General features: G+C 50.9%; 7 protein-coding genes across 7 annotated transcripts; 5 read left to right on the top strand and 2 right to left on the bottom strand.

The window, feature by feature from the left end:
* Window positions 1-3,104: 3,104 nt before the first annotated feature.
* Window positions 3,105-5,245, top strand: N7539_002060 (uncharacterized protein; the record flags this gene model as incomplete). The annotated part of the gene is made up of 3 exons (XM_056931663.1): window positions 3,105-3,391; window positions 3,498-3,662; window positions 3,745-5,245. 3 exons carry the CDS (start codon window positions 3,105-3,107, stop codon window positions 5,243-5,245), a joined length of 1,953 nt encoding a protein of 650 aa, XP_056793694.1.
* Window positions 5,246-6,609: 1,364 nt separating this feature from the next.
* On the top strand, window positions 6,610-7,407 carry N7539_002059 (MSF1 domain protein; the record flags this gene model as incomplete). Its single annotated transcript, XM_056931662.1, has 1 exon — window positions 6,610-7,407. The coding sequence occupies one exon, from the start codon at window positions 6,610-6,612 to the stop codon at window positions 7,405-7,407; it is 798 nt and encodes a 265-aa protein (XP_056793693.1).
* A 4,777-nt stretch (window positions 7,408-12,184) lies between these two features.
* Window positions 12,185-13,093, top strand: N7539_002058 (uncharacterized protein; the record flags this gene model as incomplete). Its single annotated transcript, XM_056931661.1, has 2 exons — window positions 12,185-12,734; window positions 12,837-13,093. The coding sequence occupies 2 exons, from the start codon at window positions 12,185-12,187 to the stop codon at window positions 13,091-13,093; spliced, it is 807 nt and encodes a 268-aa protein (XP_056793692.1).
* Window positions 13,094-13,493: 400 nt separating this feature from the next.
* Window positions 13,494-14,012, bottom strand: N7539_002057 (uncharacterized protein; the record flags this gene model as incomplete). Its single annotated transcript, XM_056931660.1, has 1 exon — window positions 13,494-14,012. One exon carries the CDS (start codon window positions 14,010-14,012, stop codon window positions 13,494-13,496), a length of 519 nt encoding a protein of 172 aa, XP_056793691.1.
* Window positions 14,013-15,620: 1,608 nt separating this feature from the next.
* Window positions 15,621-15,955, bottom strand: N7539_002056 (uncharacterized protein; the record flags this gene model as incomplete). The annotated part of the gene is made up of 2 exons (XM_056931659.1): window positions 15,621-15,677; window positions 15,749-15,955. The coding sequence occupies 2 exons, from the start codon at window positions 15,953-15,955 to the stop codon at window positions 15,621-15,623; spliced, it is 264 nt and encodes an 87-aa protein (XP_056793690.1).
* A 1,970-nt stretch (window positions 15,956-17,925) lies between these two features.
* On the top strand, window positions 17,926-20,044 carry N7539_002055 (PPN1 endopolyphosphatase family protein; the record flags this gene model as incomplete). The annotated part of the gene is made up of 3 exons (XM_056931658.1): window positions 17,926-17,993; window positions 18,063-19,237; window positions 19,311-20,044. 3 exons carry the CDS (start codon window positions 17,926-17,928, stop codon window positions 20,042-20,044), a joined length of 1,977 nt encoding a protein of 658 aa, XP_056793689.1.
* A 3,295-nt stretch (window positions 20,045-23,339) lies between these two features.
* On the top strand, window positions 23,340-24,077 carry N7539_002054 (MARVEL domain-containing protein; the record flags this gene model as incomplete). The annotated part of the gene is made up of 3 exons (XM_056931657.1): window positions 23,340-23,381; window positions 23,510-23,776; window positions 23,868-24,077. 3 exons carry the CDS (start codon window positions 23,340-23,342, stop codon window positions 24,075-24,077), a joined length of 519 nt encoding a protein of 172 aa, XP_056793688.1.
* Window positions 24,078-24,506: the final 429 nt, after the last annotated feature.

Raw genomic sequence — 24,506 nt, 5'->3', positions numbered from 1 at the left:
CGTTCAAACCTCGTAAGGTTGTCGATTAGATTAGTCCGTTTCACACATCCCCAATGACCCTTTGCAGACTGCCACGCCACCAGCACATGCTCTGGACAATAGAGACTCGCGGGTACTGCGGCATCGAATCAGGCAACCTTGAAAGAAAGTGAATGACGCAGGATAAAGGAAAGTAGAGCCCTAACTCCGAGGTCCCACGAACCCTCCATACCTCGTGGCAACGCGCTAAGCTTTTTTCCAAGCGTTCCATTACTTCCAACAAGGCTTCTAGCTTCCACTGGGCATGAATCGTGCTATCCGAGTGGCGCCTATTCCCAACTGGATGCATTGTTCCAATCAGCGTCTGCGGCGTGATCAGTGTGCCTCCGTGACAGGCGAGGAGCTCTCTACACTTTTTGCAGACTGGTGTGGTCTGTCGCCACACGTGTGTGTGACCAACGCCTTCTCACCTCCACTTCAGTTGGAGCTCGAGGTCCCACAACCTTACCACACGAGTGTACGTTTATATCACTGGTTCCTGTAACCACATCAAATCAGTACATAACTACATAGTCATACTACATACATAGGATGCGTGGATCATTGGAGTAGTCAACTCCGAGGGCTCAAGCGACCATCGACGTTGCTTGTTCTTGATCGTCAAACGAGAAATATTCCCGCATTTTTCAAAGGCTCTGATCAGAGAAAGCGTCCCCCGAGCTATTCGCGGTCTTTTGGTGTCGTTCAATCGCTCGAGTCTTTTTGAGCATGTGGTGTGGACTGTGGTGCTCGTGGAGGCTTTGGAAGTCGTGGACGTCCTCCATGAACACCTATGGAGCTACCTAATATTTGATTTTGATAGCGGAGGCCTCGACTGGGGCACATTTTATCAAATGATCGCTCTCAAGCAACTCGAAAAAGGAAACTCAGATGTCTCCTCTCCGAAGCCTGGTCAATCTTTAAACTACTGTACCACAAGTCTGATCGTTTACCCACCATGAGGTTCATCCAGCCATGGAAGTAATCAGTCACTTCAAGGTTCGGGGCGTGAAGAGAGCCGCGCAGTCGATGACCGCTATGCTGGGTTGGTGTTATGGGAGGGGCAGGATGATTCCCCTGCGCCAACGCCATCACCTCATGCATTCTACAGTCTACAGTGACACGTACTTTGGCGTCCTCTATGCCCATACATCGATTGCCTGTTATGCACGTTGAGACTTCTCAGACTCATATCGTTTCGGTGTCGTTGGTCTAGAAGGGAAAAGGTGACCGGTAGGCAACTGTACTGGACCAGTGGACACTGGACGCAGCTCCGCGGGGGTCCAGCGGGAGGTGGTAGGGGCGTGGTCCAGTATATGCAGTTGATTGGGCTAGAGCCCAGTAAGATGTTCCCATCTCTGATGATCCCGAGAACAACCTCACCACGTCTTGCGTGGAAGAATGCGGGAGGAGGGAAGTACAGATGGTTCAGCCCGGTGGAGTGGAGTGGATCAGTGGAGTAGCAGTGCTTCTGGTCTCCACCCATGACACGGCTGTATCCGAGCACGGGGTCTCAGCTCGCTGCATGATTGGCTTCAGTAACAAGGTTAAATCGGCGGGACATTTGCGCATGGAGGCTATTGAGAGCATGTGCTCATTGCCCCGAAGTGACGGGCCGAGAGCAGACGTGATTGATTTTTTGGGGTTGATGACCGTGGATGCGATGGTTAGGTATTTTCCCTCGCAGAAAGCGTTTGGCGTGTCCCCTTGTAGACTCTTACGCCGAGCCCAAGGCAAATTGGAACTACCCCCGAGGAAGCGACACCGGTGGATCCATGTAGATGGAGACTGTCGGTATGCTGTACACTAATACACTTGTACCGCTGCTACCGCACTGCTCTGGGCTCTCGGTGCTCTCGGTATGATGACACATGAACTGCTCTTCTGTGAGACGCGACAAGCAATGCCCAGACGACGCCGAGGCAGTGCCCAGCCTGCCACAACCATCACCCCAGCTGCGGCACCAAAGGCTTGTCTGGGTCGCCAAGTCTTGCTCGTCCCTTATCACGTCCACAAGAGGCAAATCGGCAGAAGACAGTGATATCGACGGCCAGCGTCAAGTTCGAGGTCAGGTCAGAAACTGAAGATCCAGTTGAGCGCTGGGTGCAATCAACAGTCACATCACTCTCATCGAATGAGATGGCATAAAGCCCAACTGCTGGGGAAGGATGAGACCCCGTACCCAATAGGACCCACGTAATGAGAGAGCGCCCTGCTACCGGCAGCCTCGCTTGACTATTGTGAACTTTGCAACCCTTTCTGGAACCATGCTTTATTGCGTTGTAGCTTGTCTCCTCTCTCACCAAAGGAAAGGTGCTTCCTCCATCACCCACCTTTGGTTTTAAATTTGGTTTTTTGGTTAATTTGCGTTTTGTTTTTTTTAAAGTTCTTTTGTACAGGATTACCAATACCAAGAGCATCGGGATAGACAGGAATGATCGGTTGGGTTCATGCGCTCGTTCACCCTCGGCTGGACGGAGTACGGACTACGGGCTCGTCGGGGCCCTAGTTGAATTTTCACATCGCCTGGCCCGGCAAACTTGTTTCACTGGACAGGCAGAGTTCAAAGTTCTTTTTTTTCTGGGCTTCGGGATGGCTCGATGGAGCGCTCCACCCACGCGTGCCAGATGGATCCGGTCATTCTCCTCGGTCAGTGCACCCGAGATGCAGAGAAGCCCCACGAGCGACGGTGGTCGTGAAATTCGGATGGTCAGGGGGGTCCACTGGCGTAGGATATCGTGCGTGCTTCAATGCCTGTCATAGGGCAATCTCATCGCAATACTTTGGCGTACCTACTCTTCGTGTCGTGCGCTTGGACCGACTGCGCATTTCCTTTCGTCGAGGGTGGCGTTTGTTAGTCGAATGGATACCGACCTACTTGCCATGGTCTGTCGCTGACTACCATTGTCGAGCCGAACACCAACGATCGGTCCAGGACAGCATAAATAAGATCTCTGGTGCCGCTCACCGTCGATCTTTCTTTTCTTCGTCGCCGTGCTCGAACCAAAGCCTCTTCGCTCTCCGATCAGAGTTGACGTCCAAGTGTAGTCTCTGAACCGTGCCAAGTTCATTCACTACCGTCAGCCATGGGTTCTGTCAACAAGGAAGCTCTTCGCTTCGACGAGATGGAGGTCCAGGAGAAGGCCGCCTTCGACGATGTCATCCGCCCCAAGGACTGTTATGCCGCCGACGGCACCTACTGGGCTGATCTGCCGCTGAGCCAGCGCATCCGATTCTGCATGGATCAGGATCGCACTGAGGCCCGCAAGGAGTTCTCCTGGCTCTGGACCGAGTTCAAGAACGATCCTCTGTCCCCCATCTCTCACTACTTCAAGAACTTCGTTCTTCCCGGTGCCGGTCTGGGTCTCGAAGGGTATGTTCATGCTCTCTCAGCTTGCCCCGGAAACAGTGATGAGGTCTTATATAAGAGACATGAGAGGGTCCCCATTTGCTAATCGGTGATTTCTTCGCTGTCACAGTTACGTCCTCTTTTCCATTGGTAACAACTCCGCTCTGTTCAAGGCCTCTTTCAAGAGCTGCTGGACAGGCAAGACTTGCGACCCTAACTGGATTGCTGCTGTCAACTATATGGAAGTTGTTGGTATCTTTGTTGGTCAAATTCTCGTCGGTTATCTGGGTGATGCGTATGTCTCTCAATTCGTTCTCCGCTCCTCACACTCTACCTTCAGAATCCATCCACTAACCCTCGTCGCTTGTGTCATTTAGTATCGGTCGTCGCTGGGGTCTGATTCAGGATGCCGGCATCATGTTTGTGGGTCTCCTCATGCTGGTCGCTGCCTGGGGTGTCACGGAAAATGGTTGGATTATCTGCTACGCCTGGTCGCTCTTCTTCTACTCCATCGGTGTTGGTGGTGAATACCCCATGACTGCCACCATCGGTATGGAGAATGGCTACGGCTCCGGCAAGATTGTCACGTCGCAGGATCGTCTGCACCGTGGCCGCTCTGTGGTCGGTGCCTTCATGATGCAGGGTTGGGGTCAGTTCGCCAACCAGGCTATTCTCATTCTGCTTCTGTTGATCTTCCACTCCGGCTCCGGTTCCCTGCCCATCTCGGCCACCACTACCCAGTGGACCTACCGTGTGTCGTTTGCCATTCCGGCCGTGGGTACCGCCTGGCTCGTGTACTACCGTACCTACCACATGCGCGCCGCCAGCAAGCAACTGGAGGCCAACAAGAAGAAGTCCTCCGTGACTGGCTACGATACCGAGTCTCTCAAGCTCACTTTCCGCCACTTCACCCCGCGTCTGATCGCTACCGCCGGTGGCTGGTTCGCCAACGATGTCTTCTTCTACGGTAACAAGCTCTTCCAGGGTAACTTCATCAAGGTTATCAGCCCTGGCCACAGCAACAATGTCATCACCGACTGGCTCTGGAATCTTGCCAATATCGGTGTCAGTCTGGCGGGCTACTACTGTGCGACCTGGTTCGTGGACACTAAGCTCTATGGACGCAAGTGGATGCAGATCGTCGGTTTCCTGATGTGCTTCATCCTCTTCGTGGTCCCCGCCTTCAACTTCAAGTACTATACCGAGCCTGCCCACATCCACTCGTTCCAGGCGATGTACTACCTGAGTTCGTTCTTCAACCAGTTCGGACCTAACTGTATCACCTTCCTCGTCGCTGCCGAGTGCTTCCCTACCCCCATTCGCGGTACCGCTCACGGTCTCTCTGCTGCCGCCGGCAAGCTCGGTGCCCTGATCATTGCCATTATTGGCTCCTACACTACCACCCAGCAGCAGTTCTACATTGTGCCCTGGTTCGGACTCCTCGGTGTCTTGGTCACCTGGCTCTTCCTCCCCGATACCACCGGTCTGGATCTGCGTGAGCAGGAGCGTCGCTGGCGATACATCCGCGAGGGGCGCGAGCACGACTACCACGGTCCCGCCGTGCACTCCAAGCACTTGTCCGTTTGGGAGCGCTGGACCGGTAAGGGTAAGCACTACGATGCTGATCTCGACTACCAGATGAAGGTCGAGGAGTTCCGCGCCGAGTGGGAGGCCGCCATGGCTGCTCGCGGTGAGGAGACCACTCTCTACGATCTGGATGACGTTGATGAGAACATCCTCCACGGTGACATGCACAAGTACTTTGAGCGTACTAGCCCGGAGATCCGCGGTATGCGCAAGGAGATGCCAGAGCCTGTCAGCCTTCCCGCTGCTATGGCTTCTTCCACTGAGGACCAAAAGACCCTCGGCGAGCACTAGATCAAGTGTGAAGAAGGTGGGAATGAATGTTTCAAAAACTTGATGTGAATCTCCTGATGTTGAACATGTTGGCCCTGTCGAGTGTTGGATGATGGCCTTTTTCTTTTTCTCTCTTCTTCTCCCTGTTCAAGATTACTCAAGACGGTTATCTTTTTTTGAGCTGTTCTGAGCCCCATCTTCACTGGCGGATATTACTACCCCTCTTGCATTTTAATTTCCTCCTATTTCCCTTATGTCCTCTTTTCCTTGTCTTCATTATACCATACCATACCCTTGTGACTCGCTTTTACAAAAAATGAACTACTCCTGCCACTTTCTTCAAGAACTATTAAATATTGATTTCGATATTCTCACTTCCCACATATTGTCCCGCCCTAGAGCTAGTTAGTCTCATTATCTGTAGGCCCCTCTATTCCAGTCACAAAAGTCCTGTCGATTGAAGCTCGGCTAAATTTCTCAAAGCTTTCGTCCTCCCGCCTGGGTCGCAGCATCGTGAATGATTGGCCGCCCGAGCCTGGATGCTTAGTCTGGACGGAGGGTCATGAATGGATCCTGGCAGGTCTCACGGTATGTTAGGTGGTTGATAGCCCTCAGGGAGCTTAGTCTATCCAAGGTGCCATGGAGCATTAAGTTGGGGGGTATCAGTCCACGGACAATATGATCAGGAGTCAACGACAAGTCACTGAATCGAGTGGAGGGCTTGGAAGTCAGGGAATCTGTGGCAGACCTCATTGATGGCTCTCACATGCGATCACAAGTAGGGCTATAATTACTTCCAGTCACGTCGCCCAAGTAAATATACACACGTGTCTCACTGAGAAAGAATTCCAAATTGGATCTCACTGTATAGCTCAATTTCAGATAACCCATTGAAGACGGGAATATTAGAAAGCCTAACACTGTCTCGGCGCATCTCATCATCATGGGTCTATACGCAACGGAGGAAGTCAAACGACCAAATTGATCAGAATTTGCAAACAATACCCATTTTGATACCTCATTGTTGTTGATTTATTCACCTGCTCCAATCTGTTGCTAGTTTGTGCAGCTCGAGCCCAATTCCCCTCGTGCTTAATTCCTGATTGAAATATCAAAGGCAAGGATGCCCAACTCCCACATCACGCGAGGTGGAGAGATAACTTAGGGCAGGTGGACATGTGACATGTGAGACGTGACAGGCTGACTATCGGAATAACCATGGCACCGAAGAGTCCCCACACCAGCCTGGCCTTCCTCCAGCTTCTCCGGGTTCTCTGGTCGAAAAAGTCCCCCTCAGATCGAACAAAAGTGCCCAGCTTCAGGATTTCCCCATTCTGTCAGCTGATGTCTCCCGGGTTATCATCACCAAATTTGCCATCGCCATCATGAAATTCTTTGAGAACGTGTTTACCTACGACTACTCCTTCCCTGCCGTCTCTCTCGCCTACTTCCTTCGCTATCCTAATCCCTACTCGCGCCATGTGTTGACGACCGACGTGATCGATCGTTATGTCGATCCCCAAACCCAACGCCTGCACACCGTTCGATTGCACTTGAAAAAATCCAAAGTGCCCTCCGGAATCCTCAAACTTCTTCCCAAGGGAATGAGTGGATCCGACAGCTCTGGCCAGAGCTACATCCTCGAGACCACCATCGTGGATCCCATTGAGGGCTGGATGGAGACCGAGTCGCGTAACATGGAATGGACAGGCATCTTGAGTGTCGTGGAGAAGCAGCGATACCAACGCCAGCTGACTGATGGGAGCGAGCAAACTCTCGACGGTCTCTCAATCGATAAAAAGGAGCAGACGACCGTGCGAACAACCGTCACGTTCTTATCTCGCCTCGGTCAGGGCAAGTTGCTCACACGCAAAAAAGCAGACTCTGCGGATCAGTCGGACTCGGAGGAAGAGGCGCCCAAGAAGGGATTTTTCTCTTCCCTCTCCACCGCCGGCATTCAGCGGACCATTGAATTGATCGGCGTCAGTAGGACTCGGGACGCGATTGTGAAAAGCAAGCAGGGCATGAATGTGGTCCTAGAGCGACTGCGCCATGGTGGCATCGTTGGTGTACTTGAAGGCATGCGTCAAGATCGCGAAGCCATTCTTGGGCCAGATGGACCATGGAAACGCGTGTGGATGCAGGGCAATGGTCGCGTCTACAATGATGATGACGATAATTGAGACCTCGACCTCTACTCACGGCCGCTCTTCACTGATTTCTTCACCTGAGGTTTACTCTTCCTTTCTTGTATCTCTTTTTTTTTCCCCCACTTCTCTTTGCCATTTCGCATTGCCTCAACATGTGGCACGAGCGCGTTATCCCTATTTCTTTTTGCATTTTCGATTTCCAAGCGTGGCGTTATTGGAGCACCGGGACACTGTTCACTGACACTCTCCCACGATCTTTTTTTCCTTGTTCCTCATTTCGTTGACTTTCACTTGATTGGACTCCAAGGTTGGAGTCCATGGTGTAGCTGGTCCCCCAGCACGGAGCTTGTTGACTTCATTTCTGTATATTAGGGCTACGGAGGAGGGCGACTAAAGCCCTGCTCATTGTGCCATCTGTACATTGATCACATGCATATATCAATCATTATTGATTATTCAACGTGAGCTTTACTCAAGCTCGTACCGACATGATTTCCCTTCCAGTTCGGTTGAGAACGCTTGTATTATAGTCATACAATGGCCGGTCTCAAGCCTTCTAGCTGGCCAATTAGCCTGGAGGAGCCTCGAATGCAGAGACATAGAGGGGGTGCATACAGAAAATTTGCCCGACCCAGCCTTGTACTCGGTGTTGAATTTTTGGAACATCGCGCCCGCAGATGGACACTGTGGGTGCACATCCTATAGGGGTAACTGAACAGATAGAGCCCCTGAGGTCGAGTTCGAGGTGCATTGTACATACAGGCACAAGGAGGCACGCCGTGTAGGTTTTCAAGTTATCTCCATGTCAATGTCAACCACGGATCCTCTCGTCAGATTGTCTACAGTCCAGAGTCTACTGTCTACTTTCTAGCGTCTGCAGTTCCGCACGTTCGAGGGGCCTGTAGGCCTGTACAGTGTACAGCGTACAGCGTTCCTGCTAGACTGCCCTTAGTCCCGACCTCGCCGGCTGGGTGTATTCTGCGTTTGAGAAGCTCCACCTGCAGGTCCAATAAACTCCTACCTGATCCATAATTTGGATTGAGTATAGGTCACGATAGTTTTGCAGACCAGATTCATTTACCTGATTGACATTGAGTATCAAGTTAATCAAGGGATTGTTGCCAGTTTCTTACCAGGAGAATATCTTCCTTGTTCCAAGACGAGTACAGTACAGTACTTCGCCGACAGGACGATATCCGCAGATCTCACTGTGGATCGCACCTTGGCGTTTGGATCTGCAAAGTTGAGTAAGGAGAAAACTTCTTCCAGTCACATGCCCGACGGCTCTCCGTCTCTCTTTCATTATGCCGATCTGTGGGTGCCTGGATGCAGTGGATGGAGCTGGAAGGTGTGTGACACTCTGGTTTGGGAAGGGTGACACTCTGGTTTGGGAAGGGGAACCTCAAGAGTCCCACGATTGACCCTCCGGTGGAGGCTTGCACTATCTTGGGATAATAGAATTGGCTTTGGCTTTGGAGGGAGAGTCACATTCAAATCTTGTCATTCATTTGATCCAGGGCTCGTTTGTGGATTTGAATGATATGCTGTCGATGACTGGAGCCCGCGAGGGGATACCTACCTAGTATTAGGTGCAGAAGGAGATCAACAAGCTTCAATGGATATGATGTGATTGATCTTGATATGAAAGCAGCCTGATAGCCTACTACTCTGTACTTTCTGTAGTCTGTTTTTAGCACTCGAAACTCAGTCACTGCGATATTATGTAATGAGCCTTTAGTCATTTGACGCCATAACTAACTATAGGGGGTACCTTCTCAGGTGCAGTATTAGGTAGGCCGGACGACGGTATCCTAGACTTGTACACAACTACAATTGACTATCACATACATGATACTACATACTACATACCGTTATTAGAACGCACGAGCATAGAGTCATCTTCGTCTCTCTTCTTCCCTTCTCCAGCCTTCTCTTTCCCAAGTGTTCCCAACAAGGGTTTTCCCATTCTCGAGATCCCCGTCCAGAGACATCTCCCGTCTGTCTCCCTGGCACGGTTGGAATTGTGCGTCGATGTCATCGGCCCACCGGGACGAGGGGATTAACCAATGGAGAGGTCCAATGACATGGTCTGGGTGGCGCAGATATGACATCCAGCTATCTCCATTCCTGACACACAGACCTTCCATCACCCAATTCTGGGTATGAGATCGTCTCTTTTGGAACTCTCTTCGACTGGGAGCGCACGGTTCTGCCTGGCATTCAGGGTCGCTTTTTTGAGAGTTCTCATAAGGCGTGTCAAGCGAATGTTGTCTGGTCGGAAAACCACCAGATGGAAGGAGGTAAATACTCATAACTACTCAGTGTAGTATATAGTATACAAGTGACTACATAATACATGCACAATGGACATAAGCGATCAGAGCGAAACATCACAGCCCCAATATGGATTGTCCGATGGACTGAATCGATCACTCATGGAGAGTGGAGAAGTGTATGGAGAGGAGTGATTATTGATCATCAGACTCCCCTGGACTTCCACTTGTGTTTCAAGTGATAGGAGCCACAGGCTCATGTGCTCTTTGCTAATCAATTATGCTACATGACTGTGACTATTAGTACATATTCAAGGGGTCAGACTCTCCCTGAGCACTACAGCAGTGAGCACTAGCAGTCAGCCTTCGGGTACGTTACCTGACCATCTCTCTGGCGAACCTGAGGCCAAGGGGATCTGCTTCGCCGAGGACTCACGAGTCACGACTGCCAGGAGCCTTCAGTCTCGACCAATTTCTACTGACCCCAGCTGAGTGGAGAACATCTCAGCTGCGGCATTCAGGGATGGGGGTCTGCTATTGATGATCTGATGGACATGAGGGTTGCATCAATGCATACCAGGGCACTACTGTTATGGCACAAGGATGCTGTTCCGGCTATAGAGCTCTACCAGTACCTAGTAGTCTAGTACTACCTTAGTACTCCTACTAACCTAGTGCCCAGTGTAGTGAGTGTACCACAGATCCTCCAGCTCCTATTGAGGATTGAAGATACTGTACTACTGACCTACCGAGAAACTCTAGGTACACATACCTACTGTACTTCATGGATCCGTACTATACATGGACTTGGATCACTCTTGTGGTATCCTGGACTCAATTAACAAAGTAGCAATCAGGGGACTCCAGTTGTCATCTGCTCTCCACCGATCGCTGATGAGTTGCAGCATCAGTAGGACTCCATACCATACAATAGTTATGATCCTGATTGATTGTGAACTTCAATTTCTGGAAACTTTGACTCCGAATCTGGCCTCGATGGTCTTGTGCCAAGCCTGCATCCGCACCTCCCCAAGTTGCTACCAGGTATCATATCCATCGGATGCAGTACGACGATCCACTATGTAACGTGAGGGCATTCTGCACTGCTATCCTGGGGATTCAATGGATCATCCACTTCCCATCCCCCCAGCGCTTACCAGGTAGAATGTCAATACTCATGAATTGAACTACACATGAGTCCCGTAAACCCGGAACAGCGATCACGCCCTTTCAGTCTGCAGGAATCTCTCGGTTGCTGCGAGACAGCCCCTCAACTCCTTGGCATCGGTCCACGGCAGAGTCCTGCGCATCGGTGAGTCGTCGACCGCCGATGGAGTCGGTCCAGTGCCCCACGCATCTGCAACCAATGCCACCGGGTCGCAGAGCAACTTCAACTGTGCCAGACGTTCTCCCTTGGAGTGTGTTGAATCTCAAGAATGGTCTGCTGCACAGATAACGGTGACACCGGTCCTCCTCCGAGTCCTCCCCCATTCATTAATTCCCCAGGGAGCTCAGGCATACAGAATCGGCTCTGCGTGAATGCCTCTGCAAGTCTGCACGGCCAAAGGTGGTCCTACAAGAAGTCAGCAACACGGGAAAGCTATCTCCGATCGTGCTGCATTCGACATCCACCAGCTCCTCCTTCAGGGACCACAGGGACCTTATCTCTCCCTCACACACAGACTCTCTCTCTTACACACACACACGGACTTTCTCTCTCTCTCTCTCACTACTCTCCCTCAGTCTTCTCCCTCTCCTGATCTCTTTGGGAGAAACGGAGCCCCGTCATTCCCCGCTTGAGGGCCTCCAATTGAATTCCCTCAAAGGTTCCCAAGGTCCCCAAAGAGGATCCTGCCGCGACGAAGGTGCCAAAAACAAAACGCCCTGCCCGTTTAGCGCTGCGGGGCGTGTTTAGTCTACACTCGACAGCGCCGGGGGCTTGGGGGCCTACCAATCTCTGTCTCGCACGGAAAGATTGAAAGGGCCCAGGGTCCTGCGAGGAATCCGGTTTGGGTTTGGTCGGTCGCCTGGAGACTGGACTACTCATAATCTCATACAATCGGTCCCCAGGGACTTTGGTAACACTACTTGATTACACCACCACGAGACTGCTCTTGTCACTATTGTGCCCACGAATCAGCATTTGTCTCGCTTCCTGCTCTCTTTCCTTCCCTCTCCCTCTTCGTCGCCCCTCTACCCCTACCTCTCTGCTCTCGACATCTCCCACATCGCTCGGTCTGTCCGTCCGACCGACGGCCTCAAGACCGATTACCCATTTCGTCGAGGCCGGTCCCTGACGACGAGAGCCCTCGGTAGCTTTCCCCTGATTCCCGCCATCCAGCCCTGTTATCCTGCCGGACAGCTATTCTCGATATTGAACCGGGCGATCCGTCGAGCATGCGAGGCGAGTCTGGCCAGAGACCTCCGTCACATCTCGTGTGTGTCCTGTAAAAGCTCATCGGAGCTGTGTGTTACCACCTTCTCATCTCGTCACCTTCAGAAGCGACCGGGCATTGATTGACCCTTGGTCCAGCACAATGATGGCCATCCGCTTAATCTTTCAGCGTCATCTTGGGCTCCTGTTACTCCTTCTTCTCCCGGGCGGCTGGGCGCAGATGTGCTCCTTCTGGGAAACGGCCTGCATCGACCCTCTCGCCCAAACGGCAGTGCCTCTGGATTTCTCGCCGCTGTTCCCAGATCCCGTCACCTTCTACTACGGCTTTGACGAATTGTCCACTGGAAAGGGCCGGGGCCCCATGACCAAAGCCGGCTTTTGGTTACGATACCGTAATGAAGGAATCAACATGGCCGTGGTGACGTCAAATCGTACCTCCGAGGTGGCTTTGCGGATCGGCAATCTCACAGGCACCCCCTCCGGGAACACCAACGGCTGCGATGGAGTCTGGGGGCGGTCCTGCTCAGGTGATGTCAAAAGTGCCCTGCGACACGCCATCTTCAACCTCATCTCGTCCGGCGAGGTTTATTCAAAGCCCCTGGAGGCTGCGTTGAACCACATGATGCATGATCATCCCCGAATGCCCAATTGTGGCGCCCCCATTTTTGACGTTGCGTCCATTCCGGTGTCAAGTATGTAATTTGATGCTCTACGTGCCATTCCATCCGGATGAACAGGTCGTTTGGTTGTGACAGTTTACGCGGACCATAGAAGCTAACATGTTTATCTGCCAGCTTTCGTCAAAGAGAGATATCCAGCCTCTCAGCCCCCTCAGGTCAAACCCGCCGGTTCATGGTGGCACCCCTGGAAGGTGTGGTACATCGATGGCATGACCTCGGATCAGCAGGCCTCCCAAATCGCGGTCGGTATAATTGCTCGTTCTCCGGCATACGGCAGTCCGCCTCCAGCGTCTCCGGATGACATTCAGATTGAGCTGGTGTGTCTTCAGGCACCGCAAGGTTCTCCTGTCACATTCTCAAAGGGACCATGATCGATCCACCGCCAACAAGCACGCGACGACATGACAAAAGTCGCTTTGACTCAACGCGCCATCAAGGCAAGCGTACAGTTGACAGTTGACGTGGTTACCACTGTACGTCCACCGCCTGTGATGAGCAATGAACGTGACTCAGGATCACTCTGCTCAGCCTCGGTGCTCCGACATGAGTGGGTCCCCCTACCTCAGCAGAATGTTTCACCTCGTCCTTATCCTTACACAGCAAGTTACGAGTGATGAAAACTATCTTTCGACCAGGGCCGGGAAATTCAAGCAAACGTACAATCGTGTATGAATTCTTTCCACAAATATCTTACACGAGCCCCCGCCCCTCTGTCGGGAGAGACCGTGGGCACTTATTGCCGGTCGAACAACATTGGGTGACGCTGTTGACTCAAAGGGTAGGCATACTGTTGTCGATGGGTTTCAGGTCGCCCGGCCCACGGAAGTCCTTCACGAGATCGGCTTGCTCGCTCAGCATCACTCGATCGGCCTGAGTCCCCAACTTGGCAAGACCACGCCATCGGTCAAAGTCTGCTTGGTTTCTCTTATCACCATGCGCATCTCCTGCCTTTTCCCAATGGCCCTTGGAAAAGGCAATCAACGAGGTGATGTGCTTTCGTGGGATGTCGAAGACCAGCGAGCAGACGGTACCCGTCTCCTCCAGCCAGTTGCATTGCCACAGCTCGCCAGGACGAATGCACTGATAGTCGGCGGTTTGATAGTTGATGCGGCCCGCCATAGGACCGCCGTGAATCGCGTAGTTGATGCGGTCTTCATTCTGGAACCACATCTCATATCGCCATTTCTCTGGTCGTCCTTCGCTGTCTTGAGCTTCATAGTCATACATCAAGTGGCGATCGCGGATGTCCGCGTCGAAGGCATCCTTGGCAGAGGGTGGATGGATTCCCATGATGAGATATGTGGGAAAGAACTTTGAACGAGGATTGATGGCAAGCTTAGGGAAATGAGCAGTTTTCTCTGATATATTGGAGTCAGAAGTGGCAAGGGATTGGACGTTAGTTATATGACCTACGACGTCTAGACTATATATAAGAGACATCAAAATCCTGTTTCCTATGAGAAACTTCTAGGTACTACCCACGCGAACCAAATGATCCACAGTGAATCCCTTCTACAAAAGAAGAATCTTGAATTCCGTCCGACCCGATCAGCGTTCGACGTAATATTGAAACATCATCACCCTGTTCGTCTATGGGCAACCGTACTGTTCCATTCTCCATCGGCTTGTTCCATGCTGAGCTCGAAACGTACCGAGCCGAGCCAGTGACATCATCCAGCCAAATCGGCCGGATGCGACCCGAGCCCCAACTCTATTCTCACCTACCCAATCACGGAGGAACAAGAGGGGGACAAAAAAAGGGGGCGTTCTGGACCGAACACCTGACTGCGCGGTGGGCTATGAGCTGGAGTTCATCTGGCGCGAGGTCGATTTTGTAAATGTTTTTATTTCGAGTGTATGGACGAATGTACCGAGGTGTCAGAAGACATTGTGTATTTTATCGTGTTCGATACCGACTTCATCGGCAAGGTACTTCGGCTTTGTACCCGACTTTCGGGGGACGCATGTCGACATCATGATGTTGGTTCGCGGATGGGCGCGGGTTTAGATTCCGTGGATTTTTTTGACTTGAGAGGCTCACCTGTATGCATTGAGTCTCGTGGGGTGTTCTACAGTCTACATGGAATCACCCGTACCGTTGCTCACATGGTATTACCATTAGACTAAAAGGTCTATGCCAAACCATTCGATAGAATGGTTCGCCATGCAACGGTATATATAGTCAGTTGATCCCGCACCCGTATTACGGCATTACGGCATGCCTCTGGGATCACATACACTCTATAGTTGGTACTTAGGTATGTAAGGTACAATGTGAGTTTGTGTTCAAATATGACCGATGGACATTGTACACTGTACAGCCCGTTAACGCATGGAATGAAAAGGTCTCATGCTGTTGTATAACTCGTGGGCTAATCGGCTATTGATCCGATTACAATCGCTTAGTGAGTTTCTTGGATACGGACCCGTGCACTGCCCACCGCCAGTGCCGATCAACTGTTGGAGGTTCGCTGTGCACATCGCGTAGGGCATATTGCAAGTTGGTAGTGTATATCCACCGTCTATGGCTGCCATACTACGAAGTCATGAGAGAGATGTAGGCGAGTTGTTGCACGACTCGTGACTTTCAAGTATGAATTGCTCATATGACATATAATAGTCCGTAAACAAGGTCGTTCATTGATATTGCATGTCTCTAGACTACTTAATTCATGATATAGTAGTGTGACGGAATTCGCACCAAGCGTGCCTCGCCATGCCCATAAGTCTTCACTCAATTTGTCATAGGAAACTGTCATCGTGACTTGCAGACGTCTTCATGCAGAGTATCACCCCTCAGAAAGCATCGACAAGCATCGTGGCAAGGCGTTCATTGCTCAAGACTCGAAAGAAACTCTGTGCTGGCGAACATCAAGAACGGCGACATTATGGCGGTCCTTACAGGACGCGGTTGAGACTGCACTGGGCATTCAGGTCCAAGTTGACGAGACCGATCTGATTCAAAAAGACGCTTTCTTAGCATGAAGCCCCCACGTTGTGCACACCTATGTCTCCGCAAATCTTACCTGGTTGATCTTGTCGGTGGAGCAGCAGTAGACATCGCCAGCGGCGCAGTTCTGGCCGAGAACACCGGGGAGGACGTTGCCCAGAGTGATCAGGCCTCCGTTGCCCTGGCCCTGGCAGACGACGGTCTCGCCGTTCTTGCACACGCCGGCGTTGGAGTTGGCCATGACCATGGCAGCGAGGGTAAGGATGATGACGGGAGTCTGCATGTTTACGATTTGAGGGGGGTGTGGATTTTTTCTTGAAGAAGAAGAAAGATAAGATGAGGATTGAATGGATGTTTTGAATGTGAGCTTTGCGTGATGGAAGTCAGACCCGGTCGTGGTGGTTGAGGGCCTTTTATAATTCCCTCGACTCCTCGACAGCCTGCCCAACAGATGCACTCTGTCTACCTGATCGCCATTTGAAATAGTCCACAGCTTGCATGGCAGGTAAGGCGCATAGCGTTGAAGCTCGACGTGAGCTCACCGTTTCCAAAACTGGCCAGTATACGTCAACAACAATGAAGGCAAACCTGCGGGTTTCTGTCACAGTGCGTCTACTGTCCAAGTATACCATGGCTGCCTCCTGCGGAAATAAGCTTGGATCAACATTCCATTGGTCTTCTTATGCCTCGCTCGTTCTTGGAGCGGTCTATCCCTCGGTCAAGGCCCCTCCCGCCAGGAAGTGGAGTGCAAAGGGAAGGGAAACAATGTAAGGACGTACAAGGAGTCAAATCAGCGACAGGAATTCCCCGGAAACCGGTCATCAGGGTCTCTGACAGGCGCTTAGGTACTTGGGAACTTGCACGCCCTTGCTGTCTGTCAGTTATACGGTGAGTGGGGAGAGGGAGGGAGAGAGAGCGCGAAAGTCCCGATGTTGCGGGCAATTATTTGAGTTTCCATTCTTTTCGTATCTACATGCACAGAGTAGTATCAGCTACAATAGCACATCCTCCATGGGAGCGAAATTGATACAGTCTAGGTTGTTCGAGTGATGGTGAATGTAATGGGAGCCGCGCTCTTCATTTTCAGCGAGAAATTGAACGAGTAGAAAGGTAAGGGGGAATATAGTCAACAAAAAGAAACGTGGGCCAGGGGAGGCTCGAACTCCCGATTTCAGCTAATATTATCATGTCACATCCGTGTTACGGACCATAACATAAGAGCCACGCCTTAACCAACTAGGCCACAAGCCCCGCGTTGTACCTCTTTTTTCTCCCCAGGTTCCTATATTTTGCTTCGACCCAGTCTGCATTCGTGACCCTGAGAATACCCGTTCTGATTGGGTGTGGAATGCTTTCGTCAAGGTCAGATCTCCAGTCATTGCAGAATTGCACGGTCGCAAATGTTAAAGACAAGGTGAGAAATCGAGAGTCTGCAGTATTTCTCCATGCTGACATCCCTCTGCGAGACCCCGCTCCTACTCCAAAAAAAAAATCTCAGGAGGACATGAGAGTCGGAAATTGAGTCGCGCTTATTCCACTCTGAAAGGGGGATTTTTTTTTCCTTCGCGATACCATCGATCACGTGTCCCGTGGAACATCAATGATCCGCTGCCTAAATCGGAGGCCGTTTCAAGTGAATCGTAACCCAATCGAGACCAATGCGTATATTGCATAGTATGTGTGTTTAATGTCCAACGGTACTTGAAGTTTGATCAAGATTCGAAATGAGTTGATGCGAAGCCTTTCTCAGTCGTGCGCTGTTTCTGCGACATGCTGGTGGATGTTTCGCAATCATTCCGATAAAGGATGGATTTTACTCTACTTTACCACCCGATATTGAGATGCTCTTGAAGAACACTCGTAGGCCAATGCCCCGGTCCCAGAATAGCTGCAGGTAGATCACGGGAAAGGTATCTAAGTAAGATACTACACTATCGAGACCAGTGGTACTGTAGTAGTATATGCTTGTCTCCAGGGCTGGAGACATGTTTGTCTCGAGCGGAATCCTCTGTTCATGTCTCCGTCCTATGGCGATGTTCAGCTGGGTCCCCCGTTCCCAACCCCCTGCGTCTTCTTCCCCACGTGGGCTCCTCAACGGAGAGCGCCATCGACAACACCTTGAAGCTCACCATTCCCCAGCCGCCAACATGCTTCATCCAAATAATACGGTTCATACTGATCCGTCAGTAACGTGTGGCTCCTTCACTTTTGCTCATGGCTCAGGCATTGCTGGGAGACCTGCTACCCAGTACCATGGCATCCTCAATGCCCGGGTTGGCCTCATATGTTGCAGGTCCAGGCTTCCCAACCGCGGCATTTGGGTAGGCCATCCTTCTCCCCCCGGTATCTCAAGATACCTGGCATTTGGCAGTAACTCACCAATGCCGTAGATCATACTATGAAGCTCCCGCACTGCCGACTCGGGAGCCCCAGCCGATCATTTACGATCCAGTCTTGGATGTTACATTTCCTTATGAGCTGACGAATCCAGACAACATCCCTAAAAGCTCGGACGAAGTGCCTTTTCCGTTGCCGCAGGAAAAATTGGAAGCTCGTGAACAGCAATTGCTGGTTGACGGAGTCATCGCGAACGTCGCGGGCATTATTAATTCTCGAGAGATTGGGTCACCCTGCTTGAAATGCAAAAGAGCACTGATCGTAGCAAAGCCGGCCGCTCAGTATGCTCCACTTCTCGTACCCGATGCTCTGATCAATATCTGCAAAGCCTTTGGCTATCAATCCGAGACTGCCTGTGAAGATAATTTCTCGCCGCAGGCCTTTGGTGCAATCTGGACACAGGTGCTAGCTTACGCAAATGTCGATGGTCTCGATGGGCAATACATCTGCCATTATCTCAGCAGCGACTTCTGTGAGCAACCAGAGACTCAGCCCCTGGATGTGTCCAGTCTGTTTCCCAAGCCAAAGCCAGCGAACGCTCAAGTTCCGAAGGCCAGTGGAGAGCGTGTCAAAGTGCTGCATATGTCTGACTTTCATCTCGATGCGCGATATGCTGTCAGTGCGGAAGCCAATTGCACGAGTGGGCTGTGCTGTCGTGCAGACAACCATCATGGAGACCACGAGAACTATGCTTCCTTTCCGGCTTCGGCGTACGGGGCCTTCAAATGTGACACTCCCTATGATTTGGCCCTGGCTGCTCTTCAGGCTGTGGGGCCATTGACCGGCACTGGTCAAGGTGACGAGGAAGAGTCCTTGGCGTGGACGCTTTATACCGGCGATTTGATCTCACATGACCCGAAGTCTCAAATGTCGCGCGAGTACGTCGAGTACACCGAGACAAGTATCTTCCACATGTTCAAGACGTATCTGTCCGGACCTGTCTTTGCGGCTCTAGGTAATCATGACTCCAGTCCGGAGAACATCGATGCTCCGCATAGTCTTCCTGGACGTTTGGGCCAACAGTCGTCGTGGAATTACCAGCATCTAGCCGGTCTGTGGCAACACGAGGGCTGGATCAGTAATAAGACGGCTGAAGAAGCGCGAACGCATTACGGGGGATATTCGATCAAGACCCATTTTGGACTACGTGTCATCTCTTTTAATACAGGTACTGTTCCGAGATCAAAAACTATCTGGCAGACTGGGACAGTTTATCACCCGTGCTAATCAGTCGCACGCAGACTTTTGGTATCGGTCCAATCTACTAAATATGATCAATACCACCAACCCGGATAACTCTGGCATATTCTCCTGGGTGATCGAGGAGCTTCAGGCAGCCGAGGACGTCGCGGAGCGAGTGTGGCTCGTAGGCCATGTCCCTAGTGGCTGGGATGGATCCAATCCAATTCCAGACCCCACGAACCTCTTTTACCAGATCGTAGACCGTTACTCTCCGCATGTCATTGCCAACATTTTCTTCGGTCACAATCATGAGGACCAATTCATGGTCTACTATGCCAATAACGGCACTGTTCGAAACGAGTCCACCGCTCTTGCCACGGGCTGGATCGGTCCAAGCGTTACACCGTTGACCAACTTGAATAGTGGCTTTCGATTGTACGAGGTTGACACTGGAGATTTTAATGTTTACGAGGCATATACCTTCTACAGCAATGTCTCAGACTACTCGGCTCTGCGTGGGACTGGTCCCACCTATCGCTTTGAATACTCGACCCGCGATACATATGGACCTGCTGCCGCTTGGAAGCCGGATGCTCCTCTCAACGCTACCTTCTGGCACCGGGTGACCGAGGCCATGGAGAAGGAGATCAGTCTTGTCACACTTCAGAATCAACTGCAAGGTCGTCTCAGTGTCGAAAGTCCTACCTGCGACTCTGCGGCTTGCCAGCAGGCGAAGGTGTGCTATATGCGAAGTGGAAGTGTTGCGCTGGGGCGTCAGTGTCCACAGGGGTGAGTCTGTTCTATTTTGATGGATTTTCATCATCGGCTACATCTCCTGATCTATTGATGGCACGCTGACTTTGTTGCTCTGCGACATATAGATATGGTTCCGTGCAGAGTCCATTCCAGCCGAAATAGTACTTGTTCGATCTCCGGTAGTGAAATTCGTATCTGAACATTGATGATAATGTCTGCTTTGGAGAGAATGTGTAATTCGTCGTCGTCCGGTCAGTCAGTCTCTGCTATACAGACGACTCTGGGGGTGGGTCGCTAGCCAAAAGAATTGACACTGGGATTTGACTTTGTAAACTACCTTGGGGCTTGGGGATCGCTCTCTTTCTTCGTGTGGTACTTGTCCTGCTTTGTGATAGCTGCGGTGAACGTAGGACACCCCTGTAATTGTCCATATCGTGTGGAGTTGGGGCTGAACTTATTCGTGGGCAGTAGGTTTACAGAGTTGGTTGGAGGCACACAATCTCATCTCTAGGTAGTATGCAGGAATGTACACGCTCGTGCGAGTGAGATATATTCGGGATCCGGAGCCGAGTGGCCTCCTCATTACCCGTGAATCATGACTGGCGGGATCAAACCTCTACGAGCCTCGCCCTTGATTGAGTACCCGAAGAGCTGGGAAACACACTTCATTTACATCTCTACTATCGACACATGAAGGCTTCACTCCTTCTGTAGACCTTCTCGTATCACAGACTACACTCTACGCTTTACACCCTCAAGCAGACAAAATGAGGGTGAGTGTCACGTGTAGGACGCTGCGTAAAATTGCCAATACAAGTATGGTGTCTCAGCTCCTCGGGTCCGAAGGCAAGCGGATCCTCCGACCGCCGCTTTTATGAGGACGCTCAGAGTAGTAGTGAGCAAAAAGCGGCAAGGTCTGAGCGCTAAAACGGAAGGGGAAAGCCAAGAAGTGTAGCAGAGAAGTTGCATTATATAAGTAAATGGATCCTCTTCCAACAACGGTTCCATAACTCAGTTGGTTAGAGTGTGGTGCTAATAACGCCAAAGTCGAGGGTTCGACCCCCTCTGGGACCATTCCTTTTTGTTTTTTCCTGTTCTCCTATCACTGAATATATTTAATCAAGTCAATTTAGAGAGCCACCTGTTTATAGCGTGAGGGGATTGTCATCAATAGCCGACGTAGGTACTTACATGATTGCTGATGTGGTAGCTGATAACTGGTATTTTAATGAGGCTTGAAATTAATGTACCGGCTATTAGTACTGTGCCGATACCCTGTATTATACTGTAACTTCAGGTTTTGATTTCCGCTCAACCGCCTACATTCGTTCGAGTCGAAAATACAATTTTATCCACTCACTCTGCAAGTACTCCTTTGTCCGACTAGCACGTGTATCGACTATGTAGATCGACAGAAATTAGTTTTGTCAAATCTCCTACTAAATCTCGTATTTTTGCCTAAGGTTGAATATTGCATCCAATCGTGTCCTGAGTTCAAGCCGGGGAGGGCTGACCTCTTTATTCACATTGCGAAGATCTTCGCGACCACGGTTAGGAAACAAGCGGTGAGAAACAGCAGAATAATATACCTAGTACTGTAAAATGCTGTAATGCTCTTTCTTCATCGAAACAAAAGAAACGAATGTTTGTACGACTAGGTCATGCCGCAATACCACACCGAAATCGACCTCGTCAATATATTAGGTCTTATTCGATTGCCGGCGCGTGAATAAAAAGGCAGATGAAAATACGACAGAAAAAAAAAACACAAAGACAAAAATGAATGGTCCCAGAGGGGGTCGAACCCTCGACTTTGGCGTTATTAGCACCACACTCTAACCAACTGAGTTATGGAACCGTTGTCAGAAACCTCAACTATTTGGTTATATAGACTACTTCTCAAATTTGACACATAATTAGCCCTCAACAGCCTTAGTCCCAATTTATGATTAGTCCAATCTCTCTGAGCTATTCCTGTCTCGTCTTAGCCCGGTCGACAGTCTTAGAGCGACGATGCGGAAGCAATATGCATCCACCTGCAGTGACATCCAGCGACCGACAGATTCCTGACTGCCAACTCCGCTATATTCATTGATCTAGCCTTATCATGCTAGATGGAAATGACTAGTCTGCTTGGGACAGCTACGCTACTCTCGTTACTACACCCTGCAGCACCACACCATCGTCGGATCTGTACAATACTGTACCCCATCCATGCCCCGTTCCAGCCCTATGCCTTCGATTGAGGAAATGCCCGATGGATGGTCTTTGCTGCACCCGATCGAAATAAACTCCAGCCGGGCCCCACGCCAGATCATTCACGGATCACCACCGGCAATGCTTTTTGAGCAACACTACATCATTCCTACATGGCTGCGGCCCCTCTTTTGCCACACGGGGAAAAATCTCCTACCTCACGTACTCTGCAGTGATCGTCACTCGTCAGTGACGAGAAGCTTGGAAGCTTAGAGCTGAAAGCTCCAAACTCTGGTGAAGTCAGCACCAGACAGAAATACCTGGTGAAACCGCGGGTGCTTAACTGACATTCTCGTGCTTTGTATGCACTATGCATGCGATGCACACTCCTATATAGATGACATTTGCACCTCTTCACAATGTTACATCCATACAGACATAATTGTATGACTGTAGTATTCATTGGGTTAGAGCCGGGCCCGTCCGATCAGCTTCTCCACCTTTCTCATTGGCTGCGTCAAAAACCCAGCGCATCGTCGCATCGCGACTGACGATGACTCGTTACCCCGAAAGACGGAATGGTCCAGTCAGTCCTGGACCCGTCCTTGCACGACAGTCCTTATACTGCACCACTTGTACGCATTCGAGGACCCACGACATGAGGCCGACTGGTGACCGATCTATGGTTCGCCGAATGTAAACCCTTTTTTTTTTTCCCGCCCTTCTCCTTCTGTGCTCTGTCCTTTCCACTGATGATCATTGACCCTCCTTAATTGCCCCCGATTCGTGTGGGTGCCGCCAGCTCCCGAGCGCATCGGTGCATGACGTAGGAACGATACTCGACGGCCCTGTCCATATCGTCATCACCATACTCCGACTGATCCGTGACCCTTATATGTGCAATCAGGGGCCCAAGACCTTCTGACAAGTAGTTACTCTATTCACATTAGCTCTCTCTCCCTCTATCCCTCTCTCTCTTTCTCTCCAGTCGCAACGATCTAGCTGCAGGCCTATTCTACCGCCGTCCGTCGTCGCAGCCTATATCCGACTTGTGCGACTACTCCTAAAAGGCTCTTCTATTCCTAACTCACTCTTCACCAAATTTGAGTTGCCAAGAGACGATTTGATTTATCAAAATGGGTCTCAACATAGTTCAGACCGGCCTCCGGGTCTGGCAGGTTAGTGGCACTACACTTCCGACTTTGAGATACTATGCGCTATACACTATGCGGTGTACAGTGTAAAGTGTATAGTATACTCCATCGCAGTTCATGGCCCTGGCGCTAACTTCCGCTGAACTATATAGTTCATTTGGACTTTGCTCATCATGGCTCTTGTGGGCAACATGATCGATACCGCCATGGCTGGAAACCCATCTGTAGTCAACTACACGATGTTCGTAGTGGCCTTCTCCATGTTCTCCCTCTTTTACTTGTTCCCGGCTTCTTTCAACCCAGACTGGGCCATTAGCCCCATCATCATGATTGTCGTCGATGCCCTCAACATGATCTTCTTCTTCTGCGCCGCAGTGGCACTCCCTTCCTACCTGCATGTCCACTCGTGCAGCAACGCTGTAAGTTGATCCTCTACTCATTCTCCTCTTCTCATGAGGAATTCTCCCCCCGACTCGAGACCCACAAGCTGACCGGAACCCTTTACCGCAGGGCTACCTCGCCAGCAACTCCATCACAAACGGCTCGTTCGACATGGAGAAGCGCTGTCGCGAGGCTCAAGCCTCCACTGCGTTCCTGTGGTTCGCCTGGGCGGGCTACCTCGCCTCACTGATCATCTCCATCCTCATGTCTCGCTCTGCCGGCTCCAAGCTCGGCTCCGGCGGTGGAAGTCGCCGCCGTCCCAACATGGCTCAGGTTTAAATGGAGCTCTTGGGCTCGTGGGGCTTTTCGAATCGAAAAGCTGTGACAATGCACTGTTGTGACATCGTGCGGTTGTGAGACTGATCATCGAGATGATCTATTTCCAGCTGGGTCTTTGGATCAGTCTCGAGGATCTCCCATCACGAGATATGACGTATGAGATGGTGGTGATGTAATGTCACGTGAAGTTTTCCAGTTGGTAGTCTCGCTCAGTGTGAACAAGAGTCATTGGGAGTCGATGATTGATTGATGACTTTCAAAGTGATGAGCTTGAGGCACAAGCGAGTCTTGGGGTTATCGGGCGGTCGAACAAGAAGATGATGGTGTATGCTTTTCATCTCTGGTTCGTGTGGACCGACGTTGTGTTTATGATGTAATGTTTTTCGTTCCGATAATGTCCTTTGATTCTAATATGACTTAATAATTCAA

The sequence above is a fragment of the Penicillium diatomitis genome (assembly GCF_028827545.1).
Source record: "Penicillium diatomitis strain IBT 30728 chromosome Unknown utg000002l_segment0_segment0, whole genome shotgun sequence".
NCBI lineage: Eukaryota > Fungi > Ascomycota > Eurotiomycetes > Eurotiales > Aspergillaceae > Penicillium > Penicillium diatomitis.
The sequence above is the reverse complement of the archived record's forward strand: the minus strand, read 5'-3'. Positions and strand labels throughout refer to the sequence as shown.